Genomic DNA, 16,466 nt, shown 5'->3' on the forward strand with positions numbered 1-16,466 from the left:
CCGGGGCTCGCCCGCTGCAGCAAGCGCCCAGCCCGGGGGCGGGGGGCACCTCTCACCTGCACGTTGCTTCCCGCAGACGATGCTGACGGCCATCTCCATGAGCGCCATCGCTACCAACGGCGTGGTGCCAGGTGAGGCTGCCGGAGCCCGGCCTGGCCCCCTCCTGCCGCGGGGCCCGGCTCGGCAGCACCGTCTGTGCCGGCCCCGGCCGAGCCGCGCGCGCGGCTGTCATTAGCGCCATGTATCACCCTGCCGCGCCGCGGCCATTGGTCCTGCTGCCAGCGCCGAGGGCTGCTCTGGGAGGCGGGGGCAGGGCACGGCCCGCGGCGTCCCCGGGGCCCCGGAGCCCGCCCCGGCTTGCCGGGCCGCCGCCCCGCGTCCCTGCACCCCGCCGCCCGCCCCGGGGTCACGCGCGCTGTCCCCGCAGCCGGCGGCTCCTACTACATGATCTCGCGCTCCCTGGGCCCCGAGTTCGGCGGCGCCGTGGGGCTCTGCTTCTACCTGGGCACCACCTTCGCCGGCGCCATGTACATCCTGGGCACCATCGAGATCCTGCTGGTGAGTGGGGCTCGCGGCCGCCGCCGGCCCGGGGCTGCCCGGGCACCCGCCCCGCCTGGGGCGCCGGGGTGAGCCCGGGCTCTGATGCTCTCCGTGACGCCCTGCCAGGCCTACATCTTCCCGGCCATGGCCATCTTCAGGGCGGAGGATGCCAGCGGGGAGGCGGCGGCCATGCTCAACAACATGCGCGTCTACGGCACCTGCGTGCTCACTTGCATGGCCACCGTCGTCTTCGTCGGCGTCAAGTACGTCAACAAGTTCGCCCTGGTCTTCCTGGGCTGCGTCATCCTCTCCATCCTCGCCATCTACGCCGGCGTCATCAAGTCTGCCTTCGACCCGCCCAGCTTCCCGTGAGCACCGCGGCCCCGGCCCCGGCCCTGCTGGGGGCTGGGCTGGGCCTTGGGGCGGGGGCGGGAGCGGGGCTGGCATGGGGGGCAGGCCCAGGACGCTCACCTCCAGCTCCCCTCCTGCTAGGATCTGCCTGCTGGGCAACCGGACACTGTCGCGCCATGGGTTCGACACCTGCGTCAAGCTGGTGGTGGAGGGCAACGAGACCATGGGCTCCAAGCTCTGGGAGCTGTTCTGCACCTCCCGCTTCCTCAACGCCACCTGCGACGACTACTTCACCCACAACAACGTGACCGAGATCGAGGGCATTCCCGGGGCCGCCAGCGGTCTGATCCAGGGTACGAGGTGCCGCGTGCCGGCGGGCAGAACCGGGCTCAGCGGGGGGGGAGCAGCGCAAGCGATCAGGGGGACCCCGCTGCGAGCCTGGCCGTGGCTCCCGGGGCCCCGTGGCTGGAGGAGCAGCCGCTGCCTCGCAGCCAGGAAGGGCTGCATCGATCTGTGGCGGCGAGGATCGGCTCCCGCTCCCGCTCCCTCCCGGCGGCTTTACCGATCTGCGGCCGGCGCGCGGGCTGGACGGGGGCCAGAGCCGCCGGAAGGTCTGGAGCGCGTTGCTGGCAGGAGCCGCGGGCGATAGCTCTGCCGAGCCACGGGGACAGGCCAGGAGGACGAGCGCTCCCTCCGCCCCGGCCCCGGCTCTCCTGCTGCCTTGGGTCCGACCGCCTGCAGTGCCGCACTGGCCCCCTCTGGCCGCGCGGCCCGGCCCGGACACGCGTGGCACTGCGGGCCACTGACAGTGCCGCTGCGGGCGTGCGCTCGGGGTGCGGGGAGCCTGCCCCCCGCTGCCGCGCGGCCTAGCCCAGCCCGCAGCCAGCCGGGCCGTGCGGGGGACGCCCGCGGGGCCGTGGCAGAGCAGGGAGAGGAGCTGCCGGGACCTCAGCGGCCGGCACGCGCCCGGCAAGCCGTGCCTCGCGGTCGGGGTGCCAGGCCCAGGCTCGGCCGGCGCTATCTATAGCTGCTGTTGCTGCCCGGGCGCGGAGCTGCTGTTTGCGACAGAGGTGGGGAGGGCAGGCGGGTAAATATAGCTCCTTGTCGCGCGCTCCCAGGGCGGGCGGTGACTCACGGCTGTCTCCAGGCGCCGCTCCCCACGGGGCAGGGGCTGCAGCCTTGGGGGGCCTGTTCCGCTGCAGGCATCTGCTCAGACCCGGGCGCGGGTGGTCAGCCAGCACAGGCTGCCGGGGTCCGGAGGCCGTGCTGCCATGGGGCTGGCGGTGCCTAGGCTGGCTATGGGAGTCGTGCTCGGTGGAGGATTTTTCATGCCCCGAAGGCTGGGTGGTGCGGGGTGGGGGACCGGCCTGCAGACCTCGCTGCCGCGGGGTGCAGCTCAGCCTGGGCACAGCTGGGTTCAGAGCGGCTGGAGCAGTAGCAGCTCGCAGTGGCAAAGAGCTCCAGACAGATGGTGAAGCCCAGCCAGGCCCTGGCATTGCCCAGGCCACGGCCCGTCCATGCTGCCCTGTTGGCCTCCCTCGTGTCACGCAGCCGCTCTCCCCTCTGCCGGCAGAGAACCTCTGGAGCACGTACCTGGCCAAGGGCGTGATCGTGGAGAAGCAGGGGATGCCCTCGGTGTCCCCCTCGGACGCCCCCGTGGACTTGGACCAGCCCTACGTCTTCAGCGACATGACCTCGTACTTCACCCTCCTAGTGGGCATTTACTTCCCCTCCGTCACAGGTAGGCTTTGCCGCCACGCGTGGGCCCAGCCACACAAGCAGGGAGTGCGTGTGCATGTGTGCCAGCCCTGTGCAGGCGTGTGTGTGGAGCTGCACAATCCAGCCTGCTGCGTGTGTGCATGCACCTGAGTGTGTGTGCACACGAGTCTCTCGCTCCTCTCTGAGTGTCTCCGGTGCCCAGCCCTGGCCGGGCGGCCCCTGCCCTGAGGGCTTGTGCTGCTCCTGCCAGACCCACTCGCCCCTGCTGTGGGGTCAACACCTCCCAGGCCGGACACCTCTCAGGCCAGCTCTGGCGGCCAGTCGTGCCCGCTCCGTGCCCTTGTGCCCCATGAGTAATTGAGGCCATGCCGCGATGCTCCAGTGCAGCGGGGACGCACCAGGGCCTGGGCTCTGTCTGGCCTGCCTGCGAGCCCCTGCAGCAGGAGGAGGCGAAGGCAGGGCCGGCTCCGGGTCATGCTCGCACTGAGCTCCCTCCAGCCTCCCAGGGCTTGGGCTGCGTGCCAGCCCTGGCACTGGGGCTAGGGTGGACGTTGCTTGGTGCGGGCAGGGGCAGCTCGCCCGCTCCACTGCGGCTACCCTTTGCTGGGCCCAAAGGTGCTGGTAGCGCCCTTTGCTACTGTCAGCTGAAGGGCTGATAACACACCGCACTCGCTTGCGTGATAGGACCTGATTCTCTGAGCCACGGCAGCAGGATCCATGGTGGGTCTGCTGGGCAGATCCCCTGGGGCTGGGTGTATGTATGTGTGGGCATATGTGTGTGTGCGTGTGTGTATGAGGCTCTGTGTGTGCATGCACCCTGGGGCCGTGTGTGCACAGAGCTGTGCACACTGGGCTGTGTCACTCGTGCAGAGGCGTGTGCTGCTGCATGGGATTGTCCCCCAAGGTGCAGCTCTGGCCACTTACCCAGGGCCAAGGTGCAGCAGGGTGCAAGGGGCTGGGCGCGGAGCTGGAAGTGGACTGGGGCTGGAGGGAAGGACCTGCCGCGTGCTGGGCCATGCTGGGCCAGGTTGGTGTGCGCCGAGCTGGGCCACCCTGCTCCCTGCCGTGGTGCCCAGCAGACGGGGGCCCTCCCTTGTGTGTTGCAGGGATCATGGCCGGCTCCAACCGCTCGGGCGACCTGCGCGACGCCCAGAAATCCATCCCCACCGGCACCATCCTGGCCATCGCCACCACGTCGGCTGTCTGTATCCTTGGGGTCGGGCAGCGCCGGGGCTGGGGCTGGGGGGAGCGGGGAGGCCTGGCTGGGCTGCTCCGGGCGTGGGGGTGGCACAGGACAGCCCGGTGGCAGGGGCGGGGGGCTCTGCCGCTCAGTGGCTCCTTCACGGCCCGCAGACATCAGCTCGGTCATCCTCTTCGGAGCCTGCATCGAGGGTGTCGTGCTGCGGGACAAGTGAGTGCGCGGGGCTGCGCCCGGCCTGGCCCCGCTCCGCTGTGGGACGCGGCCGGACCCAGCAGCTGCAGGACAGGAGGGGCGGGCGGGCGGGGTGGGTAGGGCTGCCCGGCGGGAGCCGGCACGCGGCGGCTTGCGTGGGCTGTGGGGCTGGCACGTGGCGGGTGGCAGGACCTGCTTGTCAACAAGCGGGTGCCAGCCGGCCCGGGAGCTGAATCTAGGGCACCCCCCCGCCGGGCTCGGCAGATGACAGTTTTGGGTTGGGATGCTCTGCGGCGGTGGGTGGAGGAGCCAGGGCGCGGGGTGTAGATGCAGCGTGCCGGGTGCTGGGTCCAGGGCTGACGCCCCTCTGCCCCAGCCTCAGTTTCCCCGTGCGGGGGCCCAGGGGGACTCGGCGGCCTGGGACCGGGTGCACCGCTGCTTCCTGCCCCTGCCCGTCCTGGCCGGGCTCCTGGGCAGCGCGGATCCAGCCCCTGTGCGGGGGTGGCAGTGGCAGTGGCCCTGGTGGTCTGCAAGCCCCTGCCCTGGGTGACGCCGGTGCCCCGCAGGTTTGGCGAGGCGGTGAGCGGGAACCTGGTAGTGGGCACACTGGCCTGGCCGTCGCCCTGGGTCATCGTCATCGGCTCCTTCTTCTCCACGTGCGGGGCAGGGCTGCAGAGCCTCACGGGCGCCCCGCGCCTCCTCCAGGCCATCTCCCGGGACGGCATCGTCCCCTTCCTCCGGGTACGTGCCCTGCGGCCCCTGCCTGACCCACAACCAGGCCCCAGTGTGGCCCCACCGTCCAGGGCACGGGCAGCCCTGGCCTTGCTGGGCCCGGCGAGGAGGCGCGGGGGTGGATGCCAGAGCCGGCAGCGCTCCCGGAGCCGCAGCCCTGGGTCGCGGGCGCCTGTGCTGCTGCGTGCAGACGGGCACAGGCCGATGCAACCCGACAGCTCCCCGAGGCCACGGCAGCTAATTTTAACTCGCTGCCACATCCCGCGCCGGAGCCTGAGGAGCGCGGCAGCCCCGGCTAATGCAGCGAGACGTCTCCCCACCCCCGGAGCCCCCGGCCCCAGTGCAAGGACCCCCCAGGGCAGAGCTGCCTCCTGTCTCCTGGCGGCCTGATGGGGGTGCTGCCGTGGGCACCCCGACTCACGGCGGCCCCTCGCCAGGCTGAGCTCTGCTCCTTGCCCGGGGCCCCGGCCGGAGCCCTGCCCTGGTGCTGGCGGGGTGCTGGCCTCCCCCACTGCCCCCAACTCTCCTCTCCCTCTGCCCCAGGTCTTCGGCCATGGCAAGGCCAATGGGGAGCCCACCTGGGCCCTGCTGCTCACCGCCTGCATCTGCGAGATCGGCATCCTCATCGCCTCCCTGGACGAGGTGGCCCCCATCCTCTCCATGTAGGCAGCTCCGGCCCTGCGCTCCCTGCGGCCCCGGGCCAGACCGAGCCCCTCCTGGCCGCCGGCGCCCAAGCCGATGGATGTGGGGGGCAGCCCCGCACCGCACGAGCGGCTCAGCCTCTGCCCTGTCCCCCCCGCAGGTTCTTCCTGATGTGCTACATGTTCGTGAACCTGGCCTGCGCCGTGCAGACGCTGCTGCGCACGCCCAACTGGCGGCCCCGCTTCCGCTACTACCACTGGTGCGTGCGGGGCGGGGCGGGGGCTGGCTCCCGCTGGGCTGCCGTGGCCGGGGCTCCGTGGGCTGGCTGTGGGGTGTGCCAGCCTCGGCAGGAGGACATGGGGAGCGGGTCCCCGCGGTGACACTGCTCGGTGCCCACAGGACGCTGTCCTTCCTGGGCATGAGCCTCTGCCTGGCCCTGATGTTCATCTGCTCCTGGTACTACGCGCTGGTGGCCATGCTCATCGCCGGGCTCATCTACAAGTACATCGAGTACCGGGGGTGAGTGCGCCCGCACCAGAGGGGCCCGAGCAGGGAGGGGGTGGCCGGTGCCGGGGGCTTTGGCCCAGGACTCCCTGCTGCCAGCAGCCTGTGCCTGCTCCCCTCTGCGCCTCAGTTTCCCCCGCCGCGCCTGGGCAGGCTCCTCCGGGCCCGGGCAGGCGCTGCGGAGCATCCGAGCGACGCACCCACGGGGCTGGGCGGCGGGTGGCTCGGGCCAGGCCGCGGCCCAGAGAGCGGAGCCGGCTGCCCCTGCCCGTACCCCCTCACGCTCCCTCCTCCCCCAGGGCGGAGAAGGAGTGGGGCGACGGGATCCGGGGGCTGTCGCTGAGCGCGGCGCGGTACGCCCTGCTGCGCCTCGAGGAGGGGCCTCCCCACACCAAGAACTGGCGGTGAGCGGGGGGCGGGTCGCTGGGGGTGTGGGGGCATCGGGGCCCCGGCAGGGTGGGGTGGGGGTGCCGAGACGTGGGCCGCGGGACAGGCTGGGGGCGCGGCGCGGGGGCTGCATGCGGGCCCCGTGTCACCGGCGCTCCCTCCGCAGGCCGCAGCTGCTGGTGCTGGTGCGGGTGGACCAGGACCAGAACGTGGTGCACCCGCAGCTGCTCTCGCTGACCTCGCAGCTCAAGGCGGGCAAGGGGCTGACCATCGTGGCCTCCGTGCTGGAGGGCACCTTCCTGGACAACCACCCGCAGGCCCAGCGCGCCGAGGAGGTGAGGGCCGCGCCGTGGGGCTGGTCCGGGCTGACCCTGCTGACCTCCGGCCAGGAAGAGCTTTGCAGGCAGCCGCTCCAGCTCTGCCCGCTTCCAGGACCTGGCGCTGCCCCGGGGCCCTTGCCGGGCAGGGAGCCCGGGGGATGGAGGGCTGCGGACAGGCCGCGCCACGGCTGGGCTTCCCCTAAAGTGATTAGGAGCTCGTCTCTGCGCAGCGACTCTGCGGCACAGACATGTTATAATTTCTCTGAGTAAATATTGCTAATTGCTGCCCTCCCTGCCCGTCAGAGCCTGGCACGGGGACGCCCTCCCGCTCGGCGCGGAGCGAGGGCGGCGTAGCGCGCAGCGTGCTGCCTGGCAGTGGCTCCAGGCCGCGGCAGCCGGCCGCACTTCCGGCGGCAGGGGGCCGGGCGCGCCGCCCCTCCCCACGCCCCCCTGGCTGCTCGCCCCGGCTCCCCTGGCCTCCTGCCCGGGCCCTACCATGCCGTGCCGTGCCTGGCGTGGGGGCTCGTGCCGGGTCCGTGCGTGCCAGGAGCGCCCTGGGGAGTTGGGTCTGAGCACAGCCCTCTGTCCCCCAGTCCATCCGCCGCCTGATGGAGGCCGAGAAGGTGAAGGGCTTCTGCCAGGTCGTGATCTCCTCCAACCTGCGCGACGGCATGTCCCACCTCATCCAGTCCAGTGGGCTGGGGGGGCTGCAGCACAACGCGGTGCTGGTGGGCTGGCCGCGCAGCTGGCGCCAGAAGGAGGACCACCAGACCTGGAGGAACTTCATCGGTGAGCGCTGCCAGCAGGGCATGTGGCCCCAGGCCACGCGTGGGCCTGCGCGGAGGAGATGCCCAGCCCATGGGCAGTGCTGGGGCACCCTCCCAGGAGATGCTTCCACCCACATCCTACACACACGCACACACACACAGAGCTCCCTGCACACACACACGCATTTGTCCCACACACAGCATCCATGTGCACGTGCCCCCCCACTCATGCAGCATGCACATGCACACAGCCATGCCTTACACACACACACACACACACACACACACACACACTTCCCTGCATATGCACATGTTCCACACATACACAGCACCATAGATGTGCACATGCACACCGCCCCACACACAGAGTTCCCTGCATACACACACACATACACACCCCTGCCCCCCAGGCCTATGTCCAGCTCCCTCCACATGCTCTGCACATGCAAACATCCTTGTGATGCACAGGCACACACTCATGCCTTGCACACAGCTGCACACATGCAAAGCAGTAAGTGCCCCAGCGCCTGCACCCCTCAGGGCCCTGTCCTGGGCTGGCAGGACCTCACAGCAGCTGGACACGGGGCAGTGCCCAGGGCCAGCGCTGCGGGCCTGCGTGGGGCATGCAGAGCTCGGGGCTGGCAGGCGTGTGCCGGGGGCAGTTGTGCCTGTGCAGGGCTGAACCGCCCTGTCCCTCCCCCGCAGAGCTGGTGCGGGAGACCACGGCCGCACACCTGGCGCTGCTGGTCACCAAGAACGTGGCCATGTTCCCGGGGAACCAGGAGCGCTTCGCCGAGGGCCACATCGACGTCTGGTGGATCGTGCACGACGGCGGCATGCTGATGCTGCTGCCCTTCCTACTGCGGCACCACAAGGTACCGCTGCCTGCCGCCGGCTCGGGCTGGGGGCGGGCAATGCCCCAGTTTGCTCTGGGTGCTGCTTTGTGGCTGGAAGCCTTGACTCCCCCAGCCCAAATCTCTGAGCTGAATTTCCCCATGGCCTTGGGCTGGTATTTGGAAGCGGGGAGCGGCGGCTGCCCCCACTCTTGTCCTGCAGGCTGGTACTGGGTTCCCAATGCCACCCGCTCCCCCCCGGGCCCATCCCCAAGTGTCCAACCTGAATTTTTTCAGGGACAGGGGTGTGTGTGTGTGGTGGGGTGGGAGGCCCTCATCCCCTCTGTGCAGTCTTGGGGTCCTGGGACCCCATTCTGGGGGGGGACTTGTACTTTGGCCTCTGCCCTGGTGTGTGTGTTTGTGTGCGTGTCTGTAGATACATTTATATATGTACATACCAATGTACATTTGTGTCTGTATTTGTGCAGCTTTGTGTGTATGTATACACACGTGTATGTACATATGTGTTTATAAATGTGTTTGTGTGTATCTGTATTTGTGTCCATGTGTGTGCATATTTCATAGATTTCATAGACTTTAGGGCTGGAAGGGACCTCAGATCATTGAGTCTAGCCCCCACCCCGCCCGAAGGGCAGGAAGTCATCTGGGGTCATAGGATCCCAGCAAGATAAGCATCCAAATGTGTCTTGAAGGTGTTCAATGTAGGTGCTTGAACCACCTCCGCTGGCAGACTCTTCCAGACCTTGGGGCTCGGACAGTAAAGAAATTCTTCCTTATGTCCAGCCTGAAACGGTCTTGCAGGAGTTTGTGACCATTCGACCTCGTCATCCCTCGGGGCGCTCTGGTGAACAGACGTTCCCCCAGATCCTGGTGGTCACCCCCGATAAACTTATAGGTGGCCATCAGATCACCCCTGAGCCTGCGCTTTTCCAGGCTAAAGAGTCCCGTGGCTCTCAGCCTGTCGTTGTAAGGTCTGTTTTCCTGACCTCTGATCATGCGCGTGGCTCTCCTCTGGACTCTCTCCAGCTTCTCCACATCCTTTTTGAATTGTGGAGCCCAAAACTGGACGCAGTACTCCAGCTGCGGCCTCACCAAGGCCGAGTACAAGGGGAGAATGACGTCCCGGGATTTGCTCGAGAAGCATCTATGGATGCAAGCCAGCGTTTTGGTCGCTTTACTAGCCGCAGCATCGCAGTGCAGGCTCATGTTCATCTTGTGGTCAATGATGACCCCCAAGTCTCTTTCTTCTGTAGTGCTAGCCAGCCTATAAGGGTGCTGCAGGTTTTTCCTCCCAAGGTGGAGAACCTTGCATTTTTCAGTGTTAAACACCATCAGGTTCTCGTCTGCCCATTTGCTGAGCTTGTCCAGGTCAGCCTGGATCACCCGCCTATCTTCTGGCGTGGATGCTTTGCCCTAAAGTTTGGTGTCATCGGCGAACTTGGCCAGTCCGCTCCTGACTCCAATGTCCATGTCATTAATGAAGATGTTGAACAGTGTGGGTCCAAGGACAGAGCCTTGGGGGACCCCACTGGGACCGTTAGGCTCCGGGAGTGGCGAGAGACGCGCGGGTGAAAGGCATGTGCATGTATGTGTTTGTGTATAAATGTGTATATAGAGAGATAAATGTGTGTGCGTGTGCACACACACAACTTCCCCAACTTAGAGCTGCACCTCAGCCACCCCGCTTCCGCCCTGGTGTCCACATTGATGGTTTGGGTTGGGGGGGCAGTCCCACTGCTGTGCCCTTGGTCCTGGATCGGGGGGGTGGGGGGGCAGGATTGCTGTAGTCTTGTACTGTGGTTTCTCCCCCCCAGCCTCTTTGCTCTACAGATCAGAGCTGGGTCCCAGCCCCCCCCCCCCCCCACACACACACTTCTTCACATGAATTTGGGGCTCCCCCACATGGGGCTCTGGGCTGGTCTGCAGGGCCCAGGAGCCTGATACTGGGGGCCGGTACAACTGCTGTGCCTTTGGCTTGCAGGTGGCTGGTTGTGGGGGTGCGGGGGCAGTTTCCAAGCAGGTTGGGTTGCGGGGGACACCCATCATCCCGTCATGGCCTCCTGGCCACTGTTGGGACGGGGGGTCCCATTATCCCCTCTTTGCCTCCAGGCTGGTTCTGGGGTCCTGTTCCCCACCCAACCCTGGCCTCCAGGCAGTGTTTGGAGGGGGGCGGGGGTGATCCCAGCACCCCCCGGCCTCCTGACTGGATTTGGCAGGGACCCAGTCCTGCCTTTGCTTCCAGACTGGTTGCAGGGGTGTCCTGCAGCCTGGTGCTCTCTCCACAACCCAAACCCCCCACCCCGGGGCTCCTGGCTTGTCCAGCCCCCCCAGCTCAGGACCTGCCTGCCCTGGTCTGGGGGCGGCCCCTGTGACCCCGCTGCCATGTGCACCTCTGCCCGGCAGGTTTGGCGCAAGTGCAAGATGCGCATCTTCACGGTGGCACAGATGGACGACAACAGCATCCAAATGAAGAAGGACCTGACCACCTTCCTCTACCACCTGCGCATCACTGCCGAGGTCGAGGTGGTCGAGATGGTGAGGACGGGGGCAGCGCGGGCCTGCCTGGGCGTGGGGTGCGGGGCACCAGGACACGTTGCATGCGCCTGTGCCGTCCCCACAGCATGAGAGCGATATCTCGGCCTACACTTACGAGAAGACGCTGGTGATGGAGCAGCGCTCCCAGATCCTCAAGCAGATGCACCTGACCAAGAACGAGCGGGAGCGGGAGGTAAGGGCGCCCGGCACTGGGGCTGCTGGGGCAGACCCCCGGGCAGGCGACTGCGCTGCCAGGGCCAGGCTGGGACTCACCCCCCTGAGCACGCCCCACCGGCAACCCTCTGCTGTGGCCTAGTGACCCCCGGTAGGGATGCCCCCCCCCGGCCAGTGCCCTTGGCCATGGCGGGAGCCGGCCGGCAGCCCGGGGGGCGCAGGGCAGGGGGCAGAGCGCCGTGGGCAGCCCCTGCCCTGCCCTTGTCCGCCCGTGCAGATCCAGAGCATCACGGACGAGTCCCGCGGCTCCATCCGGCGCAAGAACCCGGCCAACACGCGGCTGCGGCTCAGCGTCCCCGAGGAGCAGGTGGGCGACGGCGAGGAGAAACCGGAGGAGGAGGTGAGGCCGCGAGCAGGGGCTGGGGCTGGGGCTGGGGCTGCCCTGACCCAGCTGACCCAGCTGACCCCTGTGCTCCCTGCCGCAGGTGCAGCTCATCCACGACAAGAATGCCACGGCCTTCTCCAGCAGCTCCCCATCGCCTGCGGAGGAGGCTGAGCCGGCGCCAGAGAAGGTGCATCTCACCTGGACCAAGGAGAAGTCTGTGGCTGAAAAGAACAAGAGCAAGAGCCCCGTCAGCCCTGAGGGCATTAAGGACTTTTTCAGCATGAAGCCGTAGGTTCCCGCGGGCAGCCTGCTCCCTGGGACCTGCAAGGGGGAAGGTCTGGGTGGGGGCCATATCCGCAGGGCTGGGGTGGGCACGCAGGGCGGTGCTGGTGGAGCCTCCCCACCTGTCTCTCTCTCTTTCTGCCTCGTGCTGCTGCAGGGAGTGGGAGAACCTGTAAGTCTGCTTGGCATGTCCTGTGGCTTATGTCCCGTGGCCCACATCCCATGTCCTGCGTGGGGGGAAGGGGGAGGGTGATGGGGCACCTCTGAGCTGCCTCTGAGCAGGCGCCTGCTGTGCCGGGGTCGGTGCCCCAGGGTCTGGGAACAGCTGCAGGCCCCCGGGCGCTGCAACCCACGGAGCTGGGGCGGCACGGTAGGGCATCGGTCTGGCGCCAGGGGGCAGGGGCAGAGAGACCCGGTCTGGCGCCTGCCCCAGCACGTCTGCTCTGCCCCGCAGGAACCAGTCCAACGTGCGGCGGATGCACACAGCCGTGAAGCTCAACGAGGTCATTGTCAAGAAGTCCCAGGACGCCAAGCTGGTCCTGCTCAACATGCCTGGGCCACCCCGCAACCGCAAGGGCGATGAGAACTGTATCCTCCAAGGGGCTGCGCGGCCGGGCACCGATGGGCCCGGGCCCTGGGGAGCCTGGCCTGGCTCCCCGTGAACCTGCTGTGGGCTGGGAGCCCCCCGGGCTAGGGCACAGGCTGTGGGTGCTGGGGAATGGGCCGCCCCTGCCTGGCCAAGCCACGGGCTGACGCTGCCCCGACGGAGCCCCGGCCCACAGAGGCTGGCGCAGCAGCACTCGTCTGACCCTGGCCCACAGAGGGGCCAGGACAAGGAGGGGCAAGGGGCCGGGCATGCAGTCAGGCTGGCCCAGCTGGGCCCCGGGGCCCGGGCAGGCTGGCACCAGGGGCAGGGCAGGAGCCGCCTCGGCCGCAGCTGTGCTCCTTGACGGCGCGCAGACATGGAGTTCCTGGAGGTGCTGACGGAGCACCTGGACCGGGTGCTGCTGGTGCGCGGCGGGGGCCGGGAAGTCATCACCATCTACTCGTGAGGCCTGCGCCGCGCCGGCACAAGGCGTTCGTGCCCCGGAGCCCCCGCCCTGCCTGCCCTGCCCGGCTCCTGGAGGGGCTGAGGGCTGCGCCGGCGGGCCCGGGCGGTGCTCAGCCGCCACCGCGCCCGGCCTCGCGCCACGCGAACTGCAGCACCAGAGCTTCCAGGACCAGCCGCCCCCGCCCCGCCCCGCCGCCGCACGGCTGTCGCCGCTTGTACATAAGGACACGCAGGACCTCGGACTCAGCACCGCCCGACGGGGAGTCGCCTGCCCCTGCCTGCGCCCTCCTGTTGCTGCGCCGCGCCGCACCGGGCGGGGCTGAGGGGGACGGCGCGGCCACCAGCATGCTCTCCTCGCCGGCACCCCTGGCCCGCAGCAGCCTGAGCCAGGGAGCGGGGCCCAGCCACAAGTCTGTCGCTGTGCACCAGGTTGGAGGGGATGGGCAGGGCCTGGCTCTGGGCTCCGAGCACCGTTGCTTCCCCACAGCTGGTTCCTTGGCATGGGGGAAAGTGGCGGCTGGGCCAAGACCCCTCTGGCTCCCACGGCTGCCTCCTTGGCTTCGGGGCTTGGCAGTGGGCACTCCATGGCCTGTGCATGGCAGGGCTGGCAGCTCGGGGCCGGCTCCAGGTGCACATGGTGCCCATGCACACACCTGTGCCCAGGCTGTGCCGGACCTGTGTGCCGGCACTCCCAGGGAGTGGGTCTGCCCCATGCCCACGCAAGGCCCCAGCCAGCCCCCCGCATGGCGCTGCTTCTGCTCAGCCCTGGCCCCTGCCAAGGCCGGGACGCCCTCTGTCCTGGGCAGCTGGGCCTGGCTCCCAGCCTCAGCTTGGCTCCTCCAGCCTGCACCACTGGGCCCCTGACCCGGGGTCTGCCAGCTGCCCCGGGCCCTGGCTGAGCCTCTGTGCGCCAGGCCTTAGGGTCCTGGGCAGCCCCAGCTCCTTGGGGCAGGACCAGGGTTAGGCACAGGTTAGCTAGCGCCCCCCTGCGTGAACAGTGGCACCCCGTGGGCAACGAGCTCCCCGCCCCTGCCACCCCGCTGTACATAGTGTACATAGAACAGCCCACGTATTTTTAAAGTGACCCTATTTATGTCCATAGAAGCAGAGGACGTCTATATACAGAGAGTCTATCTATGCCGAGAGCTGCAGGGAGGCGCAAGGCGGGCCCAGGGCGTGGGTGGGGAAAGTGCCCGTGGCCCCGGGAAGGGCTGGTGCGGGGATTGGCCGCGACCCACTCGAGTGTTTTCAGGGAGGAGAAGAAGTCGCCGACTTCTCGGAACTTGTTTCACAGCAGATTTGAGCTTCCACTCCGCATGCTGCCTGCTCCGGCGCCCTTGCCCGGCCACGCTGATCCTGGCCCAGCTGCCTCGTGCCCGACAGTAACACCCGCCTGCCTACAGCCTTTTTAGTCATCCCGTCCCCCCCCCAACCCCTGAGGACAGGCCCCAAAGAAGATCCTCCCCTTTCAAGGACTGGGCCCAGCAGGACCCTCGCCCTGGGCATGGTCCCGCTCCCACCAGACCCCGGGTTGGCGATGCTGGCCCAGGGTCTTGTGGGGGGCACCTTGAGCAGCTTTTGCTGGGGTTGGAGGCTCCAGGCTGCTTCCTTGCCTCCCTCTGCAGGTGCCTATTTCCCTTTCCCCTGGGCCTTGCTTGGCCCTGCTGTGAGCAGAGGCAGGGGCAGTGAAGCTTTTCTGCAAGGCATGGCCCTGCCCCCCCAACTTTCCAGGGCTGAACCGGCACCCACTCCCTCTGCCCTGTGCTGTGCTCCCCACATCCTGCCCAAGTGCCTCCTGCCCTGTCCGTGCATTAGGTACAAGCCCAGGCCAGGCTGGCAGCCGGGTCCCAGGCAGGCAGTGCGCCCCTGCGCAGCAGGCACAAGCGTCTCTGGCTGCCAGGACGAGCTGCCTGCTTACCCCCACCCTGGCACCTTGGTCCTGCAGCCTCCTATTCCAGCAGCACCCCCGCTCCCACCGCCTCTCGCACGCTCTGCAGTCCTTGGCTCCAGGGCAGCCACTGTTCAAACACAGGCCTGGCAGTACAGCAGCAATTCAGGTCTGGGTACAGATGAGCTGCCAGCACGCTTCTGTGCATGCCCTTGGGAACGGCCCACGAGGCTGTGGTGCATGCAGAGCAGCCCAACCCTGCTGAGGCCAGAGGGCCAGGGCGTATGGCCTGGATCAGGCCAGCACTGCAGCTGCACCCTCATCTCCCCGCAACCCCCCACCCAGCGACTCAGCAGGCAGGACCCGACCTGCCCTGCACTCTCAGGCAGCATCCAGCCTCTCCCCACCCATGCCACCCCAGCCTAGTGAATGCCCTGCCGGCAGGCCCCCGGCTTCCTGCGCGCACACAGCTGCAGCTCTGGGCACGTGGGAAGGGCTGCCTCAGCATCACTGGGCTGAGGCAAGCAGAGGTGCTGACCTCCAAGGGAAGCCCCTGCCGAGCCCCAAGCTGGAGACGGCCAGTCTCAGCAGACGGCACTGCATGCTAGTTTACACCCCCATCCTACCCTGCACGTTCTGCCCCTGCGTGCGCAGTGTCCCCCGGAGCCCTCTCCCAGTGCCCCGGTGATGTGTCCTCCAGTGGCAGACCCACGAGCCCCTCTGGCACGTGCAGACACACGAAGGGGGTGGGTCAGGCCACAGCATCTGGCCCTGGGGCTCGCTGACGCTACCTCCTGAATGCAGGGATGTGACTGCAGCAGCAGCTGTGAGCCATTGCTCTGCCCAGTGCCCCCGCTGCAGCAGCAGCAGGGAGGGAGGCACTCAGGACAGAGGTGGCTGCAGTCTGCTCTGAGCCCGGTGCTGCCAGGCCTCCATGCCAAGTCCTGCACCCGCTCCAGGGTGTTGTATGGCAGATGGAGGCAGCGTGAACGCGGCCAGGCACTGGAGCGCAAGGGAGGTCTGGACGCTGCTTGGGGCCAAGCATTGCACTAGGAGGGCTGCGGCGCTCTGCTGCGTGGCAGGACTGAAACCCAGCAGCCACGGCCTAAGAGGGCGTTGGTTTCACAAACACTTTTCTGTGCTACACGTGCAATATATTTGTTATGAATGTTCCTCCCCCATCTGCTGCCCCAGGCCCCTCGACTCAACGTAGCTAGATGTTTTACGTCCATTCAAGTGACTTATTCTGAGTGCAATATTTCAATAGACCTGTAGTGACCTGGTGCGCTTTGTGTTTTAGAGAAGCTGTGTGCAGAGCAATGCAATGCCCTTCCAGCCTTGTAAATAAAACCGGTTGCAAACCCAAAGAGCAGTGTTAGGCTTGCATTTGATTTCCATGCATATGCTGGTCCCACAGTAGGCGCCTGGCTGTAGCTGTCTCTCTGTGCAGGTAGTAGTGGAGGAGCTGCTCCCTACTTGGCGAATGCTCCTGTTAATGCTTTCCCCGCTCACTGTACTTGTTTTTCTAGACTCCTGTCTGCACAAAATGCAATAAACGATTTTATTACACCCTTCCCCAGGTGTCTCGTTGAGTTTTCACTTGCTGCAGCACAGACTGTGGTCCTGGCACTAGAAGAGGATGTGTAGAGCCTGCAACGCCTGGGTGCTACCCTGAGAGAGCCCAGCCGCTCCTGCTGGACAGGGGCAGAACAAAGGCTGTAAGCAGCTCCATGCAGCACTGCTGGAGCACAGCCCTGCCCCTGCTGGCTAAGGAGATGCTCTTCTCGTAAAAAAGAGCGCCAATGAGAGCCATGTCTAGGTCAGCACAATGGCAGCAAGGAGCAGACAAGGCAGGCCCCTGTTCCCTGCCCTGTGGCTTTCAGCTGGGACAGGGAATAGCCCTGGTGCCAGTGATGGCACCTGCGCTAACACCAACTGCGCG

General features: G+C 67.2%; 1 protein-coding gene across 2 annotated transcripts in view; it reads left to right on the forward strand.

Annotated features, from left to right (window-relative positions):
• SLC12A5 (solute carrier family 12 member 5) overlaps positions 1-16,090 on the forward strand; it is a 30,395-nt gene extending 14,305 nt beyond the window's left edge. For both annotated transcript variants that reach the window (XM_090064994.1, XM_090064995.1), the window contains exons 5-25: positions 77-131; positions 428-558; positions 667-908; positions 1,033-1,244; positions 2,465-2,632; positions 3,717-3,815; positions 3,964-4,021; positions 4,570-4,744; positions 5,279-5,397; positions 5,538-5,636; positions 5,777-5,896; positions 6,181-6,285; positions 6,435-6,603; positions 7,182-7,377; positions 8,061-8,230; positions 10,613-10,744; positions 10,830-10,937; positions 11,196-11,318; positions 11,404-11,591; positions 12,040-12,173; positions 12,546-16,090. In XM_090064994.1, the coding sequence (XP_089921120.1) occupies positions 77-131; positions 428-558; positions 667-908; positions 1,033-1,244; positions 2,465-2,632; positions 3,717-3,815; positions 3,964-4,021; positions 4,570-4,744; positions 5,279-5,397; positions 5,538-5,636; positions 5,777-5,896; positions 6,181-6,285; positions 6,435-6,603; positions 7,182-7,377; positions 8,061-8,230; positions 10,613-10,744; positions 10,830-10,937; positions 11,196-11,318; positions 11,404-11,591; positions 12,040-12,173; positions 12,546-12,637 (2,895 nt within the window). In that variant the 3' untranslated portion in view covers positions 12,638-16,090. The remainder of the gene's footprint in view (positions 1-76; positions 132-427; positions 559-666; positions 909-1,032; positions 1,245-2,464; positions 2,633-3,716; positions 3,816-3,963; positions 4,022-4,569; positions 4,745-5,278; positions 5,398-5,537; positions 5,637-5,776; positions 5,897-6,180; positions 6,286-6,434; positions 6,604-7,181; positions 7,378-8,060; positions 8,231-10,612; positions 10,745-10,829; positions 10,938-11,195; positions 11,319-11,403; positions 11,592-12,039; positions 12,174-12,545) is intronic.
• The last annotated feature ends 376 nt before the right edge of the window (positions 16,091-16,466 follow it).

The sequence above is a fragment of the Crocodylus siamensis genome, chromosome 10 (assembly GCF_052110815.1).
Source record: "Crocodylus siamensis isolate JL-2025a chromosome 10, ASM5211081v1, whole genome shotgun sequence".
Taxonomy (NCBI): domain Eukaryota; kingdom Metazoa; phylum Chordata; order Crocodylia; family Crocodylidae; genus Crocodylus; species Crocodylus siamensis.